The sequence below is a fragment of the Chiloscyllium plagiosum genome, chromosome 48 (assembly GCF_004010195.1).
Source record: "Chiloscyllium plagiosum isolate BGI_BamShark_2017 chromosome 48, ASM401019v2, whole genome shotgun sequence".
Classification (NCBI taxonomy): Eukaryota; Metazoa; Chordata; class Chondrichthyes; order Orectolobiformes; family Hemiscylliidae; genus Chiloscyllium; species Chiloscyllium plagiosum.
In genome coordinates, this window is record NC_057757.1 from 5,418,805 (window position 1) to 5,445,549 (window position 26,745).

A 26,745-nucleotide genomic window follows, 5' to 3' on the forward strand; every position below is an offset into this window, starting at 1 on the left:
GATGTTTGGCACCGGTTAAGGGGAAAAGTTGGATATTTTAACTGTTTCAAATACCACCCGATCCTGACTGACTGCAGTGGGTGAGAATGGGGGAGTATTCTTCGTGTGTGTTCTCGTAGAGCACAGTTTCTGTTTTGTCAAGGCTGCAAGGGGGGGGTCAAAGAAACATTTTCCTTCTACTTCCTCCTCTCTCTCGTGCTCGCTGTCTCTCTAGCACAAAGCTGCCTTGTGTTTGCTGTCTCGCTGTCCCTGTTCAAATGCAGAGCACGCAATGCTGCAATGGTACCAGGGATGATTGGTAAAGCTAGCGTTTGTTCTCCAAAGTCACTTGGTCGGTACATTGAGTATAGGAGTTGGGAGGTCGTGTTGCGGCTGTACAGGACCACTTTTTGGAATATTGTGTTCAGTTCTGGTCTCCCTCCTATAGGAAGGATGTTGTGAAACTTGAAAGGCTTCAGAAAAGATTTACAAGGATTGGAGGTTTTGAGCAACAGGAGAGGTTGAATGGACTGGGGCTGTTTTCCCTGGAGTGTCAGGGGTTGACCCTTTTTTTATAGAGCTTATAAAATCATGGGGGACATGGATAGGGTGGAAAGACAAGAACTTTTCCCTAGAGTGGGAGCGTCCAGAACTAAGGGTTTAGGGTGAGAGGGGAAAGAATATAAAAAGGACCTATGGAGCAACTCTTTCTTGGGGTGGTGTATGTATGTAATGAGCTGCCAGAGGAAGTGGTGGAGGCTGGTACAATTACAGCATTTAAAAGGCATCTGGCTGGGTATATGAATAGGAAGGGTTTGGAGGGAAATGGGCTGGGTGCTGGCAGGTGGGACTTGATTGATTGATTTAGGTGGGCATGGACGAGTTGGACCGAAGGGTCTGTTTCTGTGCTGTAGGACTCTGATTGATTTGATTCTTGCGGGACAGAAATCTAAGAGGAGCTTTGGGTTTAAAATCATTTTGATTTTTGACAGAGGGGATGAGTGGTAGGAGGTTTACCGACCAGAGGAGACTCTTTTAGGAAAGATAAAAGATGCTGTTGAAAGCAAGATAATCCGGCCCGGAAGAGCCCTGTCTTCAGCTGGTATTGAAAACCGAAATGACTGCAGATGCTGTAAATTTGACAAAGTGCAGGTCAGGTGAATTGGCTGTGCTAAATTGCCCGTAGTGTTAGAGTCAGAGGGAAATGGGACTGGGTGGGTTACTCTTCAGAGGGTCGGTGTGGACTTGTTGGGCCGAAGGGCCTGTTTCCACACTGTAGGGAATCTAATCTAAACTTAATAAAACAGAAATGGCTGGAAAAGCTCAACTGCTCTGGCAGCATCTTGGGAGAGAAATTGGAGTTAATGGCTTAGATCTAGTGCTGCTTGTTCAGAGCCTTTCCTCATGACCTGGATGGATTGGCCTCCAGTTTGGGGTTTGAAATGTTAACATGGCCTACGTGTGACTCCAGACCCACAGCCTTGGTGTTGATCTTTAGCTGCCTTCTGAAGTAGCCACTCGCTTCAAGAGCATCAAATACCAGCCTGGCCCTGCAATTCCCAGCCCTATCTGTGAAAGGATGGCTTTTATAAAAAATAAAATTTGGAGAACTTTGGGAAGGTGAATGTTTTTTTTTGCCAAAGTGTCTTTGTACGTGAATTGTACGTGAATTGTAAGTTAATTTCAAGATAAGGTTAGTCATGTTAGCCATCACCGTGCGGGAGTTAAAATGCGCGAATATTTGAGGTGCTCCCTCCATATTGAATGGGTTGTACCTACCTCGATTCCAGATCCTATCTGTGGTGTGGGACTTGAACTCACAACCTTGACTCGTCACAAAAGCCGGCAGTCGAGAAGCTGCGGAGGGAAGGGTTTTCATCTGTTCAGGGGCTGACTCCCCAAAGTCACTGGCACAAACTCTCTCTGCTTGCCTGGGTGAGCACAGGCCCAACGACACGGAAGAAGTGAAGACCGTAAGAAATAGGAACAGGTGGAGGCCATTCGGCCCCTCGAGCCTGTTCTATCGTTCAGTAGGACCATGGCTGATTTTTTTTTTTCCCCTGCCCTTTTAGCTGCCTTCTGAAGTAGCCACTCGCTTCAAGAGCATCAAATACCAGCCTGGCCCTGCAATTCCCAGCCCTATCTGTGAAAGGATGGCTTTTATAAAAAATAAAATTTGGAGAACTTTGGGAAGGTGAATGGCAAAAAAAAAACAAAGTGTCTTTGTACGTGAATTGTAAGTTAATTTCAAGATAAGGTTAGTCATGTTAGCCATCACCGTGCGGGGGTTAAAATGCGCGAATATTTGAGGTGCTCCCTCCATATTGAATGGGTTGTACCTACCTCGATTCCAGATCCTATCTGTGGCGTGGGACTTGAACTCACAACCTTGACTCGTCGCAAAAGCCAGCAGTCGCGAAGCTGCGGAGGGAAGGGTTTTCATCTGTTCAGGGGCTGACTCCCCAAAGTCACTGCCACAAACTCTCTCTGCTTGCCTGGGTGAGCACAGGCCCAACGACACGGAAGAAGTGAAGACCGTAAGAAAAAGGAACAGGTGGAGGCCATTCGGCCCCTTGAGCCTGTTCTATTGTTCAGTAGGACCATGGCTGACCCCCACACTCCATTTTCCTGCCCTTTCCCCATAACCCTCTATTTCCCCGACTGATCAAGAATCTCTCTATTTCAGCCTTAAATATACATGAGGACTCTGCCTCTTCCCCCTAACCCACCGTTCCTCCACCCCACAGCATTCTGTGACAAGGGGAGGTCCAAAAACCCAGCAGAAATACCTCCTTATCTCAGTCTCAAATCAGCCCTCCCCTGCTTTCTGAGAGACTGTGCCCCCTGGTCAGAGACCCCTCCTGTGAGGGGATACAACCCCTCAGCGTTGACCCTGCCAAGTCTTTGTTTCAATGAGATCGCCCTCTTGTTCCTCTAAACCCCAGGGAGCGGAGTCCCAAACTGTTCAGCCGTTGCTCATAAGGCAATCCCTCCGCCCTGAGGGATCATCCTTCTCTAAACCGCTTCCAATGAAATAATATCTTTCCTTAAATAAGGAACTGCTTGCAGTCCTCCAGATGTGGTCTCCCCAGCACCTTGTACAGTAAGACCTCCCTGCTCTTATACTCCAACCCCCTTGGAATAAGGGCCAACATTCTGTGACCCTTCCTGATTCCCTGCTGTACCTGTGTGCCTAGCTTTGTTTCATTTACAAGTCCCAAGAGGGGGACTAAATTTTTAGTTTTAGTATTAAAGTTGATTTTAAAGCACAATTACGGTGGTGGGTAAACTGGGTGAATAAATAAAACACAAAACATGACACATGATGATTAGAGGTCACTAACCTGTTGCTTATACAACCTTTTGTCTCCATTTAAATAATCCTCTTCCTTTCAAAATGAACAACTTTGCATTTTCCCACATGAAATTTAATTGCCAACTTTTTACCCACTTCATTAACTGTCAATAACTCCTTTTAAACTGGGCATCATCCAGGGACAAAGTTAGCCACTTGATTGGCACCACGTCCACTCTTTCCCCCCCCCCCCCCCCCCCCCCCCCAACACCACCACCAATGCTTGGTGTGTACAGTACACTGCAAAAACTCACCAAAGATCCTCAGACAGCACCTTCCATTTCCCCCCAACTACTTCCACCTAAAGGGACACAGCCAGCATTTATTGTCCATCCCTAATTGCCCCTGGAATGTGGTGATGTCCACATGCATTTCCCAGTTCAGTGTAGTGGCACATCCTGTAGCAGGTAAGGGCAGTTTGACCCTCTCCCCAGCCTGGGGAAGGTAGGGGTGCTAGAAGGGAGCTGATAGCCATTCTCCCACTCATCCCTTGTCTAGTTTTTGGATTCTGTGCTGTTCTAGAGCTCAGTTTGGTGTGTATAAGTTGATTGCATTAGTAGTTTGTTCCTGTCTGTCTGTCTTCAGTGAAGGGTGTTGAGATTTGAGTCTTGGTGAGGAGGAGATGGTGATTTGTTCAGACCTGTCCACGTTGTCTGCTGCTTCACTCTCTTCCTGGAAATGCAAGTGTTTTTGAAACTGATGATCTACCAGTGATATTGCCAGGGTTGGAGGATCTGAGCTACAGGGAGAGGCTGAACAGGCTGGGGCTGTTTTCCCTGGAGCGTCGGAGGCTGAGGGGTGACCTTATAGAGGCTTACAAAATTGAGGGGCATGGATAGGATAAATAGGCAAAGTCTTTTTTCCCTGGGGTCAGGGAGTCCAGAACTAGAGGGCATAGGTTTGGGGTGAGAGGGGAAAGATATAAAAGAGACCTAAGGGGCAACATTTCTCACAGGGTGGTACATGTATGGAATGAGCTGCCAGAGGAAGTGATGGCTGGTACAAGTGCAACATTTAAGAGGCATTTGGAATGGGTATATGAATAGGAAGGATTTGGAGGGATATGGGCCGGGTGCTGGCAGGTGGGATTAGATTGGGTTGGGATATCTGGTCGGCATGGACGGGTTGGACCGAAGGGTCTGTTTCCATGCTGTACATCTGACTCTGACTTGTGCTCTGAGCCAAGGGTTTGGAATTCTGGGAGGTGCAGGAGGCAGCTGGGGATCACTTGAATGTTGAAACTGAACTCATCCAAACAGCGATGAAGCTGAGCTTCACTCTGACCGGTGGGCGTGTAACGAAATAACAGAATGACTCAGCCACTGAATAGGGGTGGCATAGTGGCTGTGGTTCGCACTTCTGCCTCAGTGCTAGGGACCCGGGTTTGACTCTGCATGGGTTTCCTCCTGGTGCTTCCATTTCCTCCAGCTGTCCAGGGATGTGCAGGTTAGGGTGGGCTAGCTGTGAGGAAGTGCAGGGCTACAGGATTGGATACTGTTCAGAGGGTCGGTGTAACTCGAGGGGCCAAACACTGTTCCCCACTGTCAGGATTCGATGATCCATCTTTTCCCCAGGTATCTGAAGATACAGACTTCCCTTGTGTGCTTCTCAATGTAATGTTTCTAAAGTGCTTTTAGAGCCATTTTTAAGTGTTTTGACATGTAATTGCCACTCAGCGAGGAGGCTCTGTAGCTGGCTGGTGCACAGCTGTACTGTGATTTTAAAGGCCAGTTCATGGTTTGTTTAAATGTTGAATTTTTAAAGTGAAATACAGGCTGAATTTCCGCACCACCCCCCACCCAATCGTCATCCTTGGGTCACTTCTATCCTCTTATAGCGGTGATGGTGGTGGGGAACCTCCATTTAGCAGCAGCCCCTTGATCCACATTGGAACATCATCCGACATGGGTAGAGTCCAAGCCTCTGGCCCATGGGGTGCTAGCATTGCCCTCCTTGAGCTGTGCACTGACCTGTAGTTGTGTTGAGAGTTGGGCCATTATCGGTTGGGAGATAGATGTGGTTTTTGTGTAGTTGATATGGTTGTGAAACTCCTTCGTTTGGCTAATCTCTCTTCCTTCCTTCCTGTTATGGCCTGAACCAAACCCCCTCAAAAAATATTTAGCCTAGGCCCTCAAGTTTTCTTAATTTAAAGGCAGGACATTGTATTCCAGATGCAATTTGGTTGGTCAAACTACCAGGCTTGAAGCAAAACTCACTTTATTCAGACGCTATAGTTAAAATACAAGAAAAAGAATTGGTATAGCCTTAACTATTGGAAAGCTTAACAGAGTAATAGATTATTTAACTACTGAACTGCAACTTGTTCCTAAAAAGTAACATCCTGTTAACACACCCTTGACAAAGGTAAATTCGTAAAATAGATTTCTCCCATGCAGTTCTCCAATCCAGGAGGAAAAACATCAACAGCACACTTAGTGTAGCAGGGAGAGATGTACTGTAGCTTCCAGACCCCAGCAACAATTGCAACTGAGACTCAAACTCAAAATCCTGTGGGAGCTTGTTCCCACCCAGTCAGGCTGCTTCTACTGTTCCAACTTTTTTAAAAACAAATTAAAAAAAAAAAAAAAAAACCCAAGGCACCTCCAACTTGTTTATTTCAATAGGCAGCTCAGCCATTCTGTCTTACAACACTCTTCAACAAAAGGCCTAGGACACAATACAGCTCTTAAAGCCATAGTATTGTTGCGTTGCCCACTGGGACCACTTGCACAGGTGTTGTGCAAGGTCATGTTCTGAAAGGGTTAATGTTGTAGTGGCTTCCCACAGTCTGTGGCCCAATCTGGGAGGTGAAGGAATTAATCCTGCAGGAAGCTATGTTGGAGGCAGGTGTGACATAACCAGCTTTTGATGATGTCACTTATTTTAGGCACAGTTAACACGGTTGCCCTATAGTGTAATTAATAAAGTGAGCACCCCTTCTGGAGGTGGTGTCATCTGCTGTTGTTCATTAGGCCTGTAGTCTTGCCCCATATTTGGTCAACTCGCTTCTTTAAAAGTGCAGGGAGGTGTATTACCAGTAGTGAACCACCCTCTGGTAACCTGTGGCTGTGCCTCCCAAGTCCCACATGACAGTGGAGATCAAATATTTGATGTTGGACCGTGTCAAATTCCTCACTTGTCTTCCCAGCTCAGCTGTCAGCTACAGGCTGCTGTCTTCAGAGATGGGAAGGAAGTAAGGAAGACTGAGAGTAGTGTCTGTTTTGTCTCCAGCTCTCCGGACTCTGGTAGTTTGCAAGTTGCTGCGTTGTGACTCAATTTGCGGACATGCCTCTGAGTCAGGGTGTTGTCAGTTTGAGTCCCCGTCCTGGAGATCTGAGAATCCACTTTGACGCTCCCGAACCCAAAGCTGAGGTGAGATTTTTAAAACTGGGGTGGAAAAGGGTGTCACGGACTGCACTTGAGGAGCAGTGTCCTGAACCCCCCTCTTAACGTCCGCAAAATCGTTTTTAGGGCAACTGATCCATTGCTGTTTAATGGGAGCTTGCTGTGCATAAAGTTGCCTGCCCATGTGACATGTCAAATACTTTCTATCGGTCGTACAGCTCTTGAGGTGGTTGGGAGCTACTTAAATGCAGGATGACTTCCCCTGTATTGGGGCAGCAATAGTCCGACCCAGGAAGTGGTGAATTGGGCTGTGAGAATGGAGGCTGCTGCACAAATGCAAGTTGTTGTTGCAGCAGGCAAGGAATTGAGAGAGATGCCCCACTTGCAGGCAGATGGGGCTAGTTTAGAGTGGGATGGCGCAGATTTGGTGGGCCGAATGGCCTACTCCTGTCCTGTGCTGACTTACGTTTGACGTTTAATCAGAAAATAGAGGTGGCGAGTGCATCAGTTGGAATTTGACTGTAACAGGGTGACTAGAAGTGGACACAGTACTCGGGAAGTGGCCTCACCAACATCCTGTACAACCTCAACATGATGTCCCCAACCCCTGTACTCAACAGTCTGAGCAATGATGGCAAGCGTGCTAAATGCTGCCTTAACCAGCCTGTGTACATGTGACAATAGAATTACTGTGGAGGTATCTGTGTCCTTTGTACTGTTTGATCCGAAGCTAAACTGAAACATGTTGGTTTTTACAGCTCTGTAAAACTGACTCTGACCTCAATTAGTGGCTAATCAGAGGGGGTGTAGTTATATTCAGGAAGTAATCGGCCTTTATTTATTCATCAAACAACAGATCCTCTCCCTGGTTCTGTTACATAATACGTTGTCCTACCAATCACTGCCATCTGTCCATTTTAAAGTGACCGTTTCGGCCATGTTGGGATTTCAAGTGGGGCCTCCTTACCCAGGCATAGAGTCCCTACCACCGGCCGAAGTGTGTAAGGGTCTGTCTGATTAGTGTAGGGCTAGTCTCCTAGTCTCTGTTTCTCTGCCTGGCATGATGTAGATGTTTTCAGATTGGCAGGCCACACTCCAACCCAAGCAGGCTCAGGCCGTCATGTTGAGGTTAAAAGTCTGGGGCTGGCGAGATCCAAGGCCGCACTGGCTGCCACGGAGACCCAGTCAAAATCCGACATCCATCTTCCAGTTTTTAACGTCTCTCTCGATCTCACTGAGGGAATGGAACAACTTTTTTCGAGGTTTGAACACCAGAGAACTCTACGACCTTTAACCCCCTTAGCCCCCACCCACACCGAACACCTTGACGACCAGTGCTTCAGAACAGCTGGTTAGGTCATCTGGTTACAAAAGCGCTCTGGCCTTGTGTAGGTCCTGGGTCTGACTTCAAACCCAACACTTGAGTGTTTCCTTATTAAGAGAGAGCTCTCTTCCCAAAGAGAAGTGAGGGCCAATTGTATTGTTCTGGAGTGGGCGATTTGGATCATTGAGTCAGAAACACAGCCTTCGGTCCAACTCGTCTATCTCTATCCGAAATTAATCTACTCCAGTTTGCCAGCATTTGGCCTGTATCCCCCTCGACCCTTCCTATTCATGTCCCCATCCAGATGGCATTTAAATGTCATTTGTACCAGCCTCCACCACTTCCTCTGGCAGCTCATTCCATACATGCATCACCCTTTGTCTGAAAAAGATACCCCTTGGGTCCCTTTTTAAAAAATCTTTTCTCCCCCACCCTCTAGTTATGGGCCCCACCCCAGGGTGGGGGGGAGCAGTGGAGGTGAAACGGCCATGGCCATTAAGGTGAAAATTAGTTCATTATGCCTGTTTTACCAGGGCCCCAAGGGGAGAGGCGGAGGACGGGGGAGAGAGTGTGGACTGTCTGTCACCTCCTAGCTACACTCAGTTCCCCACATCCTGTCAGCCTGCTGTTCCTATGGGACACTCCAGTTTACTCCCTGTTCAACTCCTTCCCACACTATTCCCTCCCCTCAGTAATGGTAGAAGGTGTAATTCCTGTCTATTTTAACCCCTTACTAACCAAGGCCCATCTTCTGGGTAAAGCTGTAACTTTTCTTTGTCCCCCTTTAACCCACAGCAGACCTTGCTCCAAAGTCCCAAAGCTGTCATAATTTTAAAAATGGATTAAATAAATTGAGATCTGAAAGGGAAGGGGTGCCTGATCTGTTTTGAGCTTATCTTCTTGACAACTAAACTTTCTCTTTTCAATTTTACTTTAAACTAACTTTTGCCGGCTTTGAGATTTGAACCAATGATCTCTGAATATTTGCTTGAATATGCAACCCTGTGACATTTCCACTGCTCCATATTCACACACTCCTCTTCAATGTGCATTTAAAAAAAAAACTGTTAGATCAGATGTCGCCCATTTCAAAACCTGTTTTAATAATTTACATGAACGCTCAGATGTTCTATTCATCTTGCAAATTTTCAAGGAAAATCTATTTTTGGGGATCTTTTAGCACTGAAATGACAGCAAGTGACTTTGTTTGTTTGTTTTTCTGTTAATAGCTCTGTTCTTTGTAACTCTCTCTGCAAATACTTGGTTCCTTTTTTCATCTGTTCTAAGCAGTGGGAAGTCACTAATTTTTTTTTATTAACTACCTCTTCAGATTGGGGAGGGACTAAATTTTATGGTTGAAGTCCCTTTGGGTAGGCACTGTTTCCCTGCCCCTCCTGCTGGGAAAAGAGGCACATTTCTGGCTGCTTTTTTACCCCTTGGGTGAGACAGGCCATTTTACCCCTTCACCCTCCTTGTGCTGTCCACTGAGACCCCTGGGTGGGTGGGAGGGGTTGTTAGTGAGTGGTGTCCACCCACCAGTGCAACAGCTACCTTTTGAAATGCTTCCAAAGATTTAAAAACAAGCCAATCCTGTCTCTCTGGATCCCAGTCTCTTTCCCAGATGTACCACCAGATGGCACATGCAGGTTGAGAGTTGTCCCCATAATTCTCCTGGAGACACTGTACCAGGGAGTTTGTCACTTTTTTAAAAAAATTTAATAAATGACCTGGATGAGGGCGAAGAAGGATTGGCTAATAAATTTGTGGATGAATTAATGTTGGTGAAGCTGTGGACAGTGCTGAAGGATGTTGCAGGTTACAGATGGACATAATTAAGCTGCAGAGGTGACAAATGGAGTTTAATGTGGACAAGTGTGAGGTGATTCACCTTTGGAAGGAGCAACAGGAATAGATTGTACTGAGCTAATGGTAAGATTCTTGGTAGTGTAGATGAGCAGAGAGATCTCTGGGTCCATGCACATAGATCCCTGAAAGTTGCCACCCAAGTTGATAGGGTTGTTAAGAAGGCATACGGTGTGTGAGCTTTAATTGGTAGAGGGATTGAATTTCAGAGCCATGAGATCATGCTGTGCTGTAGCCGCACTTGGAGTATTGCGTACAGTTCTGGTCACCACATTACAGGAAGGATGTGGAAGCTTTGGAAAGGGTTCAGAGGAAATTGACTTGGAAGTTGCCTGGTATGGAGGGAAGGTCTTATGAGAAGGTTGAGGGACTTGAGGCTGCTCTCGTTAGAGAGGAGGTTGAGCGGTGACTCAATTGAGACATACAAGATAATCAGAGGGTTAGATAGGTGGACAGTGAAAGCCTTTTTCCTCCGATGGTGATAGCTAGCACAAGGGGACATAACTTTAAATTGAGGGGTGATAGATATAGGACAGATGTCAGATAGTTGATTTACTCAGAGTAATAGGGCTGTGGAATTCCCTGCCTGCAACAGTAGTCGACTTGCCAACTTTAAAGGCATTTAAATGGTCATTGAATAGATATAGGGATGAAAACAAAATAGTTTAGGTTAGATGGGCTTCAGATTGGTTCCACAGGTTGGCACAACATCGAGGGCTGAAGGGCCTGTACTGCGCTGGAATGTTTTGAGTTTAAGATCTCTTCCTTAAAGAGTGACCAGCCAGCAATGATATGTACCTTACCCCTTCCAAACCATTTACAGGTTTGTAATTAACAATCAGAAATAGTGAAGGAGGAGGATTCCAAATTTCTGCCATCTTTGTTTTTGCTCGTCTCTCTGGCTCCTTGTCAGAGTCAGCCCCTCTTAAATAGCGATTCAGAGCAAGATATTCAAGCTGGTTTGCATGCTCTCGCTCGCTCTCCACAATAGCTCTGTGATGGCTCTCCCAGATGGTTCTGTTTATAAACCTGCCTTGATCACCGCCTGCATGCTATTAGTGGCAGAGCCATACAGCACGGAAACAGGCCCTTCAGCCCAGCTAGTCCATACTGACCACAATCCCAAACTAAACTAGTCCCACCTGCCTGCTCCTGGGCCAGATCACTCCAAACCTTTCCTATTCGTGAACTTATCCAAATGTTTTTTAAACTTTTGTAACTTGTACCCACATCCTCCACTTCCTCAGGAAGTTCATTCCACATATGAGCCACTCTGTATTTGTTTTAAAAGGTTGCCCCTCGTGTCTTTGTTTTTTAAATCTTCCTTCTCTCCCCTTTTTTATAAATTGTGACCCCTAGTCTTGAAATCCCCCCACCCATGAGAAAGGGCACCTGCCATTCACCTTATCTATACCCCTCCAGATTTTATAATCCTCCATTAAGGTCACCCCTCAATGCTCCAGGGGAAAAGCGTCCCAGCCCCCCCCTCATAACTCGCCCTCCAGTCCCAGCAACAGCCTGGTAAATATCCTCTGAACCCTCTCCATCTTAATAATAATCTCCCTGTAACAGAGTACGACAGAAGGGGCCTCACCAATGTCCTGTACAACCTCAACATGACGTCCCAACTCCTACACTCAAAAGGTTTGAGCAATGAAGGCGAGCATGCTATACCCCTTCTTAACCACCCTGGCTACCTGTTACACCAGTTATGTATCTGAACCCCTAGGTCTCTCTGTTCACTTAATGTCCTTTGGGGAAGGAAACTGACATCCTTACCTGGTCTGGCCTACATGTGACTCCAGACCCACTGCAATGTGGTTGACTCTCAAATGCCCTCTGGACAATTGGGGATGGGCAATAAATGCTGAGCCCAGCCAGTGATACCCTCCTCCTTAAACACTACCCAAGGCCCTACCTTTGACTGTATAAGTCCTGCCCTTGTTTTACCAAAGTGCAATATCGGACATTTATTCAAACTCCACTCCATCTGCCAGTCCTCAGATGAAGACTGATTTGGTGATGCTGGTGTTGGACTGGGATGGACAAAGGTTAAAAATCACAACGCCAGGTTATAGTCCGACAGGTTTATTTGGAAGCACTAGCTTTTGGAGCGCTGCTCCTTTATCAGATAGCTGTCATCACAACCACCTGATTGAAGGAGCAGCTCTCCGAAAGCTAGTGCTTCCAAATAAACCTGTTGGACTATAACCTGGCATTATGATTTTTAACTTTTTGAGGACTTGATTTAACTAATCGATCAGGATCAGAATCGGGCTGGGGGTGCAATCCTGTGGGGACAGGGCTGGATATCTAGTAAAACTGACACTTCAGGCCGGAGCCCTTCATCAGGATTCCTGCTCCTCGGATGCTGCCTGACCTGCTGTGCTTTTCCAGCACCACACACTCAACTCTGATCTGCAGTCCTCACTGTCTCCTGGATATCTAGTAAAGCTATTCATTAGCTGGAAAGACTTGCTGGGATTAATTCGAACACCTCTTTTGTATTTTTATTTTTCAGGGAGTTGGGGCAATCCGGACCGTATAGTATTGAGAATAATCCTGGTCTCCTGGGTTACTAAGACGCTAACATGTCTTTCTTTCCTTTTTTTTTTGTGTCCCCTCCCCACACTCTGCAGGCTTTGTAGTGGGTCAGGCCGGTTTCCTGCAGTCCCTGCTAATGTTGGTCGTTGCCTACATTATCATTAGCTTGACCGTGCTGTCAGTGTGTGCCATTTCAACCAATGGTGCCGTGAAGGGAGGAGGAGCCTACTGTATCCTTCCAAAATGGCGCCCGCTTCATGGATCTCCCCCTCGGGATGGTTTGGTCAGCTGCATTTTGTCTGCTCCCACCTTTAATTGCTCCGACCAAGAATGTGAAAGTGTATTGGAGATGGGTTTTGGAATAATAGGTATTTGCTCGGTGCTCCTTCTGCAGCTCCGGGACAGTTGGCGTCCTCCATGCCAACTTCAGATGCTAAAAGGCCACCTGTCATCAGGGGCTGGGCAGTATCTCCGCACCCCACCCCACATGCCAAGCCCCAATAGCCCCAGGAACAAGTTTAAATCTGTTCCAAATTTATGTAAATCTCATCCAAAAACCTGATGAAAGGCCCGAAACATCAACTCTCCTGCTCCTCAGATGCTGTCTGACCAGCGCTCTCTCACTACCCTGATCTCCAGCATCTGCAGTCCTGACGTTCTCTGAAAACCAATCCACCTGTCCCAAATTTTAGAGGTTGGAATAGTTTGAGGATTTTAAAAATGTGTTGCTGGAAAAGCGCAGCAGGTCAGGCAGCATCCAAGGAGAAGGAGAATCGGCGTTTCGGGCATAAGCCCTTCTTCCGGAAGATTCTTCTTCTCCTTGGATGCTGCCTGACCTGCTGCGCTTTTCCAGCAACACATTTTTAAGCTCTGATCTCGAGCATCTGCAGTCCTCACTTACTCATAGTTTGAGGATTGATAAGACCCTAATTGTTGAAGCTTTTTCTACCTTGCCAGGGAGGCCTTCAGTGGTTAGCACTGCCAAGGGACCTGGGTTCGATTTCCCACTCTCGGGTAACTGTCTGTGTGGAGTTTGCACATTCTCCCTGTGTCTGCGTGGGTTTCCTCCCACAGTCCAAAGATGTGCAGGTTAGGGTGGATTGGGAATTCAAATTATTTTTTTCTTTTCAAAAAAAATCAAAAATCTGGAATTAAGCATCTAATGACCACAAATCCATTGTCAATTTGTTGGGTCAGTTTGTTAATCACACCCTTTTGGGAGGGGAATCTGCAATTTTTACCTGCTCTGGCCTACCCGTGACTCCAGACCTAGTGATGTGGTTACTCTGGATTACCCTCTGGGCAATTAGGGATAGGCAGTAAATTGTGGGCCTAGCCATTGTCCTGTGAATGAATTAAAAGAAATAATAGGCGGGGCGGGGGGAGCGGAGAACCTACTGTGGTCTGCCATTTTGTTTTGAAAAAAAATTAATTGATGTGAAATATTAACTGCTCTCGTGCTCTTCCACCCCGCCGGTCACTCATTGTGGTACAACCCACTAAATTTCCTTTACGAGTGGCTACAGTTATGATCAGCCGTACACTGGGCCCGGAGTTTGGTGGGAGCATCGGTCTGATGTTTTTCCTGGCCAATGTCTGTTCCTGTGCGGTCTACATCCTAGGCTTGGTGGAGGCCATTTTGGATGTGTTTGGAGAGGTCCCCAATGCAGGTGAGTCAACCCACCCTCCTCCCCCCCTCCCCCCCCCCCCCCCCCCCCCCCCCCCTCCCCTCTTCCCTTCCCCCAAAAGAAAAGGTTGGTTGTCTGAGTCTGATGTCTAACAACTTTTTAAACTTTGGTGCTAGGGGTTCTGGGGTTCAAAATCTTTTTCAACATTAAATGGGGCAGCACAGTGGCTCAGTGGTTAGCACTGCTCCCTCAGTGCGAGGGACCTGGGTTTGATTTCACCCTCTGGTGACTGTGTGTGGAGTCCTCCCATTCTCCCCGTGTCTGCGTGGGTTTCCTCCCACAACCCGAAGATGGGCAGGTCAGGGTGGGTTGGCCACGTTAAATTGCCCCATAGTGTTCAGGGATATGTAGGTTAGGTGCATTGGTCAAGGGGAATGTCAAGTAATGGGGTTGGGGAATGGGTCGGTGTGGGCCCGTTGGGCCAAAGGACCTGTTTCCATACTGTAGGGATACTATGATAATTTGGGGCAGGACTGAACCGTTAATTGTCTAATTCAAGTGCTATTTTCCTGCACTTCCCCATATCCCCTTTTTTGACTTTTTTTTTAAAAACTTTTTTTAAATATTGAAATAGAAGCTCCTATCCACCACGCTGCTGTCTGTGGGATTTTGCTCTGCACTTGTCGGGTTGCCAGGTTTCCTGTATTTATAACCAGTGGTGCCACTGTATGTTTTGGTGGGGAAAGCCTAGTCAGTGCCTTCAGGAAAAGCACTGTTTTAACCTGGGCTATCCCTAGACCTTTTTTTGACCTGTCTTGCTTGGTTATGGTGCGTGACTCGTCTGTGATACGGGAATGAGTTCCATCACTGGCGACGATGCTTTAAAAAAATGACCAGAATCTAATTGGACTCCACTCCATCTGCCAGTCCTCAGATGAAGACTGATTTGGGGATGCTGGTGTTGGACTGGGATGGACAAAGGTTAAAAATCACACAACGCCAGGTTATAGTCCAACAGGTTTATTTGGAAGCACTAGCTTTTGGAGCGCTGCTCCTTTATCAGATAGCTGTCATCACAACCACCTGTTGAAGGAGCAGCTCAACAAATGTGCACATGTAACAGGGTCTTGGGCTGGGTCTAAAAAATAACCAAAGATTTCTGAACAGGGGAGCACTTAAAAACATGGAACCGAGGGTGGAAAAAAAGTCAGCAAATCAGACTGGAGTGGTAACACCATATAGAACCTTAGTCCCTCAGCACATGGAGCATGTTGAAGGGATGATGCTTTTGGAGGTTGCTATGCAAATACACACATTTTTTTTGATTTCCACCAGGTGATGAAGGGATACAGGGGCTGGGAAATCTGCTTTTTTTTTTTGTTTTTTGTTTTTTTTTTTGTCCCAGTTCTTCATAACCTACTTCTTATTTTGTGGAAGCTACAGATTACAAACATAATTCTTTGGAAACAAGAATTTTGAGATTTGCTTTCTCTCCAGGTGGAGGAGATTATGGGTGTTTTTTTTTTAAGATTAGATTCCCTACAGTGTGGAAACAGGCCCTCCAGGTGGAGGAGATTATGGGTGTTTTTTTTTTTAAGATTAGATTCCCTACAGTGTGGAAACAGGCCCTTCGACTCAACACCAACCCTCCGAAGAGTAACCCACCTAGACCCATTGCCCTAACCTGTATTTACTCTCTGACTAATGCATCTAACACTATGGACAATTTAGCATGGCCAATTCACCTGAGCTGTGCATCTTTGGACTGTGGGAGGAAACTGGAGCACCCGGAGGAAACCCACGCAGACACTGGGAGAATGTGCAAACTCCACACGGACAATTGCCCGAGGCTGGAATAAAACCTGGGTCCCTGGCACTGAGGCTGCAGCACTAACCACTGAGCCACTACACTGTCATATTGCCGAGAGATTTTGCAGGAGGGTGGAGGAAGAAACTCCGACAAAAGCAAAGTTTGTTTCCTTTCTCAAGCTGGTATTCTTGCATTTTGGTTCTGATGGCTTCAACTGCATCTCTGACCTCTACGTTGCCTCCTTTTGGGCCAGTGTCTCTAATATTAAAGGAAGCTATGTGGACTCTTGCTCCCCCTGATGGCAATGGTCTGCACTGCGGGAAGTAGGTGGGAAAAGGGGGATGCTGCTCTCCATGGTAGCAAAGCAGCTTTGAGGGGCTGAATGGCCTACTCCTCCTAGACTAGGGTTGATCCTAGTGGCAAAATTTGACGGGGTGATCTGATTGCTTAAGCTAAAGGTATCGTCTGACTTCCAACAGGGTTATAGTCCGACAGGTTTATTTGAAATAATGAGCCCTTTTGGAGCGCTGCTCCTTAGGGAGGTGTTGGGTATAGAGTCATACAGCACGGAAACAGATCCTTCGGTCCAACGCATCAGTGCTGACCGTAATCCCAAACTAGACCAGTCCTGTTTGCCTGTGGTTATCCTGTATCCCTTTTGCTATTCATGTACTTATCCAAATGTCTTTTAAATGTCGTAACTGTCCCAGCATCCTCCCCTTCCTCTGGAAGGTCACTGCACAGACGCACCACTTATTTTAAAAATAGTTGTCCCTTAAGTCCCCTTTCAAACCATTTGCCTCTGGTCTTGAACTCCCCCCACCCTGGGGCAAAAATCTTTGCTATTTACCTTATCCATGCCCCTTGTGACCTTGTAAACCTCTAAAAGATTACCCCTCGATCTCCTACACTCCACAGAGGAAAATTTCAGCCTCTCCCTGTAAATCAAACCCTTCGTTTCCAGCAACATTCTAGTAAATCTTCTCTGAACTCACACTCCTTCAGTTTAATAACAGGGTGACCAGAACTGGACACAGTGCTCCAGGAGACACCTCGCTTCACCAGTTTCCTGTACGTGTCCCAATTTCTATTCTCAATGATCTGAACAATGAAGGCAAGAGTGCCCGACAGTATAAAGGATTGACAACTGATGAGCCGGTTTCTGAGTGAGGAACCCCAAAGGACGGGGCAATTATAAAACTTGGTGATTGGCCATATTGGAGAATACGGACAAATATACCTCTTTAGAAATTTCAGTCAAATGGCTGATCCATTTTTCTTTCTGTAAGAGAAGACTTGATCAATTACTATCTAGTTGAATGCAGGGACGTCTGTGTCCCCATTCCTCCCCGGGGGAAGAAGCGAGGAGGGTTGGTGGGCCAGTATGGGTGCAGATGGGCTGTTGGCCTCCACCTTGTATCATTCCCCACCCCCCCCCCCCCTCCACAATAAGGGGACAGTGGCCAATGGAGGCTAAGTAGTCTGTGGTATGAATGTGGTGCTATTTTTCACTGAATGTTGGCAGGGGTGTGTTGGTGGGCTTGTTTCTTTGGTCCGTTCCTAAATAACCACTTGCCCCCCTCCTCTTGTCTTACCACCCTCTCCCTGACCGTGGTCCAGCAGATACCCAGTCCAGTGGCATTCACGTGCTCCCACAGAACTACCTGTACGATGTCCTGTATGCCTCCAGCATCCTGCTGCTCTGTCTCCTGGTGTGTCTAGTTGGAGCTCAAATCTATGCCAAGACCAGCTTCCTGATTTTTCTGGTGGTCCACGTTGTCCTGCTCACCATCATGGTCAGCTTCTTCGTGGTGAGCCCCAAGACCATGGTCATTGTGAGGCAGGTGGGGAACGAGAGCCAGTCCATCTACACCAACTACACCGGCTTCAGTATGGCCACGCTGCGGGAAAACCTCTGGGGTAAGTCCACACGGGTTCTCGTACCTGCTGTTGCGTGAGATTGTGGTCATAGTCATAGAGATGTACAGCATGGCAACAGACCCTTCGGTCCAACTCGTCCAGGTATCCTAACCTCCTCTACCCCCACTTGCCAGCACTTGGCTCATATCCCTCTAACTCCTTCCTATCCATCGACCCAATCCAGATGCCTTTTAAATGCTGTAATTGTACCAGCCTCCTCCACTTCGACAGCTCGTTCCATACACACACCACCCTCTGTGAAAGTTGCCCCTTAGGTCTGTTTTATACCTTCCCCCCTCGCCCTAGACCTATGCCCTCTAGTTCTGGACTCCATGACCCCAGGGAAAATACTTTGTCTATTTACCCTATCCATGTCCCTCATGATTTTATAAACCTCTCAGGTCACCCCTCCATCTCCATGGAAAACAACCCAACCTGTTCAACTTCTCCCTATAACTAAGACCTCTGACCCTGACTACATCCTTGTAAATCTTTTCTGAGCCCTTTCAGGCCAAGACCAGCTTCCTGATTTTTCTGGTGGTCCACGTTGTCCTGCTCACCATCATGGTCAGCTTCTTCGTGGTGAGCCCCAAGACCATGGTCATTGTGAGGCAGGTGGGGAACGAGAGCCAGTCCATCTACACCAACTACACCGGCTTCAGTATGGCCACGCTGCGGGAAAACCTCTGGGGTAAGTCCACACGGGTTCTCGTACCCGCTGTTGCGTGAGATTGTGGTCATAGTCATAGAGATGTACAGCATGGCAACAGACCCTTCGGTCCAACTCGTCCAGGTATCCTAACCTCCTCTACCCCCACTTGCCAGCACTTGGCTCATATCCCTCTAACTCCTTCCTATCCATCGACCCAATCCAGATGCCTTTTAAATGCTGTAATTGTACCAGCCTCCTCCACTTCCTCTGACACACACCACCCTCTGTGAAAGTTGCCCCTTAGGTCTGTTTTATACCTTCCCCTCTCGCCCTAGACCTATGCCCTCTAGTTCTGGACTCCATGACCCCAGGGAAAATACTTTGTCTATTTACCCTATCCATGTCCCTCATGATTTTATAAACCTCTAAGGTCACCCCCTCCATCTCCATGGAAAACAACCCAACCTGTTCAACTTCTCCCTATAACTAAGACCTCTGACCCTGACTACATCCTTGTAAATCTTTTCTGAACCCTTTTCAGGTTTCACAGCATCCTTCCAATAGGAACCTGAAAGGGTTAATGCTGTAGACTGTTAAGCTCCACCCCATCTTGTCGTAATCATGGGAAGAAAGAAGTCTCTTTTTATCTCCTGGAAATTGCAGAAACCTAGAGTGTGGAAGCCACCTCATCCCTGTAACCCTGCATCTGCTGTGGCTGACCCACCTAGCCTGACCACTATGGGACAACTTAGCACAGCCAATCCACCCTAACCTGCACGCCTTTGGACTGTGGGAGGAAACCCACGCAGGCACACGTGAGAATGTGCAAACTCCAGAGGGTGGGATCAAACCCAGGTCCCCGACGCTGTGAGGCAGCGGCGCTAACCACTGAGCTGACCCAATTATATACTGGCAATGGAGGCAGTCCAGAGAAGGTTCATTAGTTTAATCTCTGGTACAGAGGGATTGTTATGAGGAGAGGTTGAATGAGTTGGACTTGTACTCATTGCAGTTAAGGAAAGGTGAGAGATCGCTTTGGATTCACAGGAGACTTGTCAGAGCAGATACAGTGAGGTTGTTCCCCACTTCTCTTCCACCACTCTCCTCTTCCACCCCCCCCACCCCCCCAAACCTTGTGCAAGAGTCTGGGACCAGAGGGTGATCCTTCTGGGATAAAGGTTGGGGGTGTAGACCTCACCTTGAGGGAAGTAAATCTGTAGATTTCTTTGCTGCCGTCATTGAGAATATTCAAGGCTGCGATACTTTTTTATATCAGGAAGGGGAGCGAGGGTTGTGATGGAGGGAAATGGGAGTTGAGGATTATCTGATAGTCCAGTCTCATTGGTCCAACTCTCCTCCTTGTCTTGTGGTCTTTACAGGATACGTGGTAGTCAGGTTTAAGGTGGGGGGTGGGGAGGGGGAGGGAGGTGGCTAGCTTAAAAGGGACCTAAGGGGCAACTTTTTCACGCAGAGGGTGGTACATGTATGGAACGAGGTGACAGAGGAAGTGGTGGAGGCTGGTACAATGACAGCATTAAAAGGCATCTGGATGGGTATGTGAACAGGAAGGGGTTAGAGGGATATGGGCCGGGTGCTGGGAAATGGGGCTAGATGATTTTAGGATATCACCTGATTGGCACCGAAGCGCCTTTTTTTTTTTCAGCTCTCCAACTCACTTGGAATATCTTGGGTCAGTTTGGTGCTACCTGTGCTCCTTGTGGTGTTAGTGAGGTGGGGAAAGACCTCCACATGTAGGAGCAGTGAAGATTATCTTTGAAGAGCTAGTATTTAATTGCCAGTTACACTATGCCAGAGTCATGTGAGAGACATCAGTTATATTTAAGAGTAAATATACATTCTCATTAGTGGTGTGGACGAAGACTTGACCAATTTTGGATCTCTTGTGATTTTATCTACCAGTGTATACAATTTAGTCACTCCCGCCCCCCCCCACCCCACTGCAAGCATCAGCCTTTCCTACAGTCACCTAGCGTCCATTAACTCCTCTTCCAGGAATTAAACTCTCTCTCGTACAATTCTCTCTTGTATGTTGTAACAAACGACCAACCCCAACTTTCTAAATGGTAACCAGGTGATTTTGTTCCTCTCCACCCCTCCAGGCCTGGGAGAAGGTGTTTGAGGCTTTGAGGCCTACCCTATGGTGTAGCCTGGGAATAAATTATCTTTGTGTCCCAGTTTAGTGGGCAGGGGAATGGGGGCATGAGCACGTTGGGAAGGGGTGGAAAGGGAATGAGATGGTGTGTGTATCTCTGGAGTAATGTGTTTTTTTTTTATTATTTTTGTTTTTCCAGATAATTATTCTGTGGATTACACCACCAAATACATGATGACCTTTGCGACAGTGTTTGCTGTCATGTTTAATGGTTGTACTGGTATCATGGCTGGTTCTAACATGTCTGGTAATGCTCTCCTCTTTCTTTTTTAAAATTTCCCCCCCACCCCCCCTATCCCAGGGCCAATACCTACCCCCCTGCTGTGGGACAGGCCACGTACAGATACTGGCATTTGAACAAAAACTCAGGATTCACTCCCTAAGGGGTGTGGGTGATGGAGTGTGTTCAAATCCCAGCACACCAACTAGGGCGAATTTGAGTGCTAATCTAGAATAAAATATTTGACTTTTTGTTTACATCAGTTGAACCACCTCCAGACCAGCCTTTTATTATCTGCAAACATCTGAATTATGCAAAACACTGACCAACAGGTTCAAGAACTGCTTCTTCCCTGCTGTTATCACACTTCTAAGGGGCCTCTCATTAGAGTTGCTGTTTTCCTGCACTTCCTCTGTAGCTGTAACACTATATATTCTGCATTCTGTTCCATTGCCCTTGTACTTGCATAACATGTGATTTTTACCTGGATAGTAAGTAAAACAATACTTTTCACTGTATCTCGGTAAATGTGCCAATCAATCAAAACTCACCCTTTTTTTTCTATATATCATAGAATCCCTACACACACCATTTCATTCCCTTTCCACCCCTTCCCAGCACATTGCTCTCTTCCTCCCACCAAGCCCACTAAACTGGGACACTGAGATAATCCACTCCCAGGCTGCACCATAAGATAGGCCTCAAGTATACACTGACCCTCTGAAGAGTAAACCACGCAGACCCATTTCCCCCCATTACTCTATTACCCCAGATTTACCCTGACTAATGCACCTAACCTACACTCCCCTGAACACTATGGGGCAATTTAGTGCAGTCACACCACCCTAACCTGCACATCTTTGGACTGTGGGAGGAAACCACAGCAACCTGGACGAAACCCATACAGACACAGGGAGAATGTAAGCTCCACACAGGGTCGAGTTGAACCCAGGTCCCTGGCACTGAGAGGCAGCAGTGCTAACCACTGAGCCACCATGCCTCCCAGATCTGTGGATAAGCATTACCAGTTTTATTTGTTTCAGGTCCTGCAGCATCCTTGTGATCACGGACGGACGGACGGACGGACTGACTGACTATTACTATCCTCGTGTTTCCTTCGTAAAATTATTTCACGGGATGAGGTGATTGCTGGCTGAGCCCAGCAGTTCTTGCCCATCCCTAATTGCCCAAAGGACAGTTTAAGAGTCTACTGCATTACTGTGGGTCTGGAGTCATGTGTAGGCCTGAACAGGTAAGGATAGTGGGTTTCCTTCCCTAAGGGACATGGAAAAACCCATCTGGTTCACTAACAATCAGCAATGGATTCATGGTCATCATTAGACTCTTTAATTTCAGATTTTATTTTTGAAATTGAATTCAAACGCCATGGTGGGATTTGAACCAGGGTCCCCAGAACATTAGCTGAGTTTTTGGGTTAACAGTCCAGCAATAATACCACTGGGCCAGCACATCTCCTCCTTGTGTGGCAAACACTGGGTGCACCAACTGGATTAGGCCATTCAGCCCCCTGACCGTGTTCTGCTATTCACTCAGATCGTGGTTAACCATCCATCTCGACCCTATCTTCCCGCACTCTTAAAGAGGGACGGATGTAGGCCATTCGGCCTGCTGTCAGCTTTTATATCTCCTGATGTCTGGAACTCTAGACCTGTCTCAAACACACACTGTATGACTGAGCCTCAATCGGCCCAATTCTAGAACCGGGGCAAATGTATTCTGTTTGAAGAAATTTCTCTTCACATCTGTCCCAAATGTCGCTTTATGTTCTGCAACAGTGTCCCTGCTGTTTTTTGCCCCCCTCGGTGAACAGCACCTTCCAAACCTGCGACCACACCCCCTGGTTTCCCCCATTGCTGGGGATACCCTTGTGCCCTATAGAACTGTCCAATTGTGATAGGCTAGCTCCCCAACGCAACCTCTGGGCAGTTGGGGACGGGCAATAAATGTTAGCCCAGCCAGCGACATCAACATCTGTGTTTTGAGAAAGTGGTAAGGGCTGTGCACACACTTAGTCGGGTTAAGACCGTCTGGCCTCTTAAAAATGGCGGACCACGGCCCGGGGAGTTCTGCTGATGGCCGTTTCTCATTCCAGGAGACTTGAAAAACCCGAGCTACGCAATTCCCAAAGGCACGGTCATCGCTGTCATCTACACCTTCCTGGTCTACCTACTGCTCTGCTTCCTCGTGAGCTTTACCTGCGACAGGTGAGTCCCAGTCAAGCCCATCCTGAGCCTTCTGTGGGGGGTCCCTTGGGAGAATGTGCGCCAAACTGCAGGGGTGGGGAGGGGCAAGTGAGGAGGATGTCATGGAGCTGTCGAGGACCACTGGAATGTGAGGCAGGGGCAAGGAGATGGGGACTGGAAGGTGGAGGTTCCCATCATGCTTTGCCAGGGACGTGATGGGGGATGGGAGGGGAAAAAATGGCCAACTTTTGGGCATTGCTGGTTAGGCTGCCCTCTGAGAAGGTGGGGCTGAGCCGCCATCTTGAACCACTGCAGTCCCATGTGCCATAGGGCCCCCCCCACGGCAGCATTAGGGAGGGTGTTACATGATTCGGACCCAGTGATACTGGAGGAATGACTGATGCATTTCCACCTCTGGTTGGGGAGGAGGACCTGCAGGGGTGGTGTTCCCCTATGCTTACACTCGCCCTTCTCGATGGTAGAGGTCATGCCCTTCATAGGTGGTGTAGCTCTTTGTTCCCAGACCCCTATCCGAATGATACAGGAACCAAAGCAGTGCCCCCTGTAGCCAGTAGGAAGCTGATCCATACTTCCCCCCCTCCCCCTCCTCTAGCAAATGTTGTGTTAAACTGGTACGTTTGAAATCTTAGAAGCAGAACGTGGGTTCAATGTGAAAGAGTTTGGATTTAGGGGTGAGGAGCAGCTCTGGATTGGGGAAATTGGAACTCTTCTTTTGAGAAGATTGAGTAAAATCTTGTCTGTATCATGAGGGGGGGGTCAATCAAGGAGGAGGCACAGTGGCTCAGTGGTTAGCACTGCTGCCTCAGCACCAGGGACTTGAGTTTGATCCCATCCTCCAGTGTCTGTCTGTGTGGAGTTTGCACATTCTCCCCGTGTCTGTGTGGGTTTCCTCCGGGTGCTCCAGTTTCCTCCCACAATCCAAAGGTGTGCAGGTTAGGGTGGATTGGCCATGCTAAATTGTCCTGTAATGTCCAGGGGTGTGCAGGTTAGGGTCGGCCATGGGGAAGGAGGAGGGGGGGGCGTTGGGGCCAAATGGCCTGCTTCCACCCTGCTAGCATTCTACAGAAAGCTGCAGAGTGCAAGGGCAAGGATTTGAGGGGGTTAACCCTTTAATGCAACCCTGGGTTATGTAACTGATCCTTTCTTTTTCTTTTCTTCGCCCCCCCCCCCCCCCCCACGCTGCGTCAGGATGCTGCTGAAAGGAGATTACATGTTTTTCCGTCAGATCAACATCTGGCCCCCGTTTGTGGTTATTGGTGTGTACGCGGCATCGCTGTCTGCTTCGATGAGTACCCTGATTGGTGCCTCAAGGATTCTCCATGCCCTGGCCTGCGATGAACTTTTTGGTGAGTTATCCAGCCACTGGTTAAAAAGCAGCGGTGTTACCGAGTAACCCTGGCCCTCTCTGTGCCGGAATGGGACTATTTGGCACCACTCATTACTTTGGCGCTGAGCTGTTTTGGTGCCAATACATATAGATAACCATCGTGTGAAAAGTTTGGTTTGTCTCTCTCTTGCTTAGAATGTTTTCAGCTATTTCTGGTATGGGCTCTACAAGAAAATAGAAAGATAATTGTATTACAGCTTTCCAATGTGAAAACAGAGGGGCTTAAGTATCATCAAGGCAGTAAATGACTATTAACAATTGTTAAATGAGAAAATGATTACAAAACGAGATTTGAATCTACAGCAGATCATTACAGCTTTGACTATCAACTCTTGCTAGTTGAGAAAACTACATTGGGTCATCCTCTCTAAGTAGGGAGTGGCACAATGGCTCAGTGGTTAGCACTGTTGCCTCGCAGCGTCAGAGACAGCCCCCAGCCCTGTCCCTGTACCTCAGATCCTCCAACCCTTGCAATGTCCTTGTAAATCTTTTCCCCTAAAGGGACCCACGGGGCAACTTTGTCATGCAGAGGGTGGTACGTGCATGGAATGAGCTGGAAGTAGTGGAGGCTGGTACAATTGCAACACTTAAAAGGCATCTGGATGGGTGTATGAATAGGGAGGGCTTGGAGGGATATGCGCTGGGTTGCTGGCAGGTGGGATTAAGTTAGGTTAGGATATCTGGTCAGCATGGGCGGGTTCGACCGAAGGGTCTGTTTCTCTGCTGTATGACTCTACAGCCTTGTGTTGCTCTCCACCATTTGGAGTGTGTGTAAATGTTGTTGTTGTTGGTTGAGGTAGGAACCATTCTCCATATCTGTCAGAGGGCTGGCTTGGAACCCTTCTCCTGAGGCAGAGGTCCCAGGGCCATCAGCAGTGGAACAGGCCAGGAATACTGCTATCTTGGGATAATGAGGTGGTGTGTGATGACCCCTCGGGGTGGATCTGTGGGAGCAGGGGTTAGCGAGGTCTCCACAGGAGACAGTGCCTCGGAAGGCTGCAGAATTCCAGCTGCTAACCAGTTTGGTTTGGTTTTGTAATACAGGTGTAATACTGGCCCCTGCGAAGAAGACATCTAAGACAGGAAACCCCTGGGTCGCAGTGCTCTACACCTGGTCAATGGTTCAGGTAAGAACAGTACCACCTCGGTTATGAAATGTTCACCTGTTTTTAAGAACTCTGTGGGACCACTCTGTCCACCCACCTTACCCTGGGCTGTCATCTGACTTCCCTCCTGCATGGCTTAGTTAATGTTAGTTTTGTGTCGGTGTTCCCATGGTGACTGCTGAAGGCCTCCATTGGCGCATTGTCTTGGTGGAACATTCCAGACCCTAATCCCACTCGCTGTTTGAGGGCCATTGTTTGTTTCTGTCTCCATGTTTGTTTCTGTCTCCATGTTTGTTTCTGTCTCCATGTTTGTTTCTGTCTCCAATCTGACTCCTCTTTATTTATTTTCTCTCCCCCCCCCCCCCCCCCCCCTTCTGTTCCCACTAGTTGGAGTGGTTTCTCCTGACCTCCCATGTAGGCCCCGATCTAACCTCCCGGTCCTTGCTCCAGCTGCCATCACTCCCCCTCGGCATTTTGTGTGGCACCCTTGGCTAATCCTCCCCTTTCCTTACCTGCTGTCGGGGGGGTGGGGGAAAAGATGTGTTTTTTTTTAGCATTTGTCCCAAGATAATGATGAAGGCCTACTCCATACCCCCAACCCTGGCCAATAATGGGAAGTGCCGACAGACTGGTGTTAACTCGAAGACATTGTCCTCAAGGCGTGAGGGGTGGGGGAAAAGATGTGTTTTTTTTTAGCATTTGTCCCAAGATAATGATGAAGGCCTACTCCATACCCCCAACCCCGGCCAATAATGAGAAGTGCCGACAGACTGGTGTTAACTCGAAGACATTGTCCTCAAGGCGTGAAAGAAAGTTCCTGGAATTCTGGCAGCATCTGGAGAAAGTGTGTTAGGCCCTGCAGCTCCGTAAAAGCGGCCTGGTGTGTCAACAGTCTCTCTGCCAATGGCCTCCCCTCCACTGAATTAGGAGATGGGTTTGGTTGAGGGGAGCTCTTTGATTTGAGGTGTTCCCTCAATCCTGTGAATGCTCACCCCCCTCCACTCCAAATTCCCTTGGGGGGTGAATGTGGGGTTGATTGCTTTATTCACTCACTGGATGTGGCCATCGCTGGCTAGGCCCAGCATTTATCACCCATCCCTAATCGCCCCAGGCAGTGGTTAAGAGTCAACCCCTTTGCTGTGGGTCTGGAGTTGCGTGAAGGCCTGACTGGGTCAGGACAGCAGTTACCTTCCCTGAAGGGGCACCAGACAGGG

The 26,745-nt window shown here is 47.8% G+C and overlaps 1 protein-coding gene across 3 annotated transcripts in view; it reads left to right on the top strand.

Annotated features, from left to right (window-relative positions):
• slc12a9 (solute carrier family 12 member 9) overlaps positions 1-26,745 on the top strand; it is a 38,276-nt gene that overhangs the window by 3,769 nt on the left and 7,762 nt on the right. The window contains exons 2-9 of one of the 3 annotated variants that reach the window (XM_043683552.1): positions 12,506-12,640; positions 13,937-14,080; positions 17,469-17,587; positions 18,279-18,459; positions 20,733-20,840; positions 22,927-23,038; positions 24,227-24,384; positions 25,470-25,552. In XM_043683552.1, the coding sequence (XP_043539487.1) occupies positions 12,506-12,640; positions 13,937-14,080; positions 17,469-17,587; positions 18,279-18,459; positions 20,733-20,840; positions 22,927-23,038; positions 24,227-24,384; positions 25,470-25,552 (1,040 nt within the window). Of the gene's footprint in view, positions 1-12,505; positions 12,641-13,936; positions 14,081-17,468; positions 17,769-18,278; positions 18,460-20,732; positions 20,841-22,926; positions 23,039-24,226; positions 24,385-25,469; positions 25,553-26,745 lie in introns of all 3 variants that reach the window. The other 2 variants (XM_043683551.1, XM_043683553.1) reach the window with 2 other exon arrangements.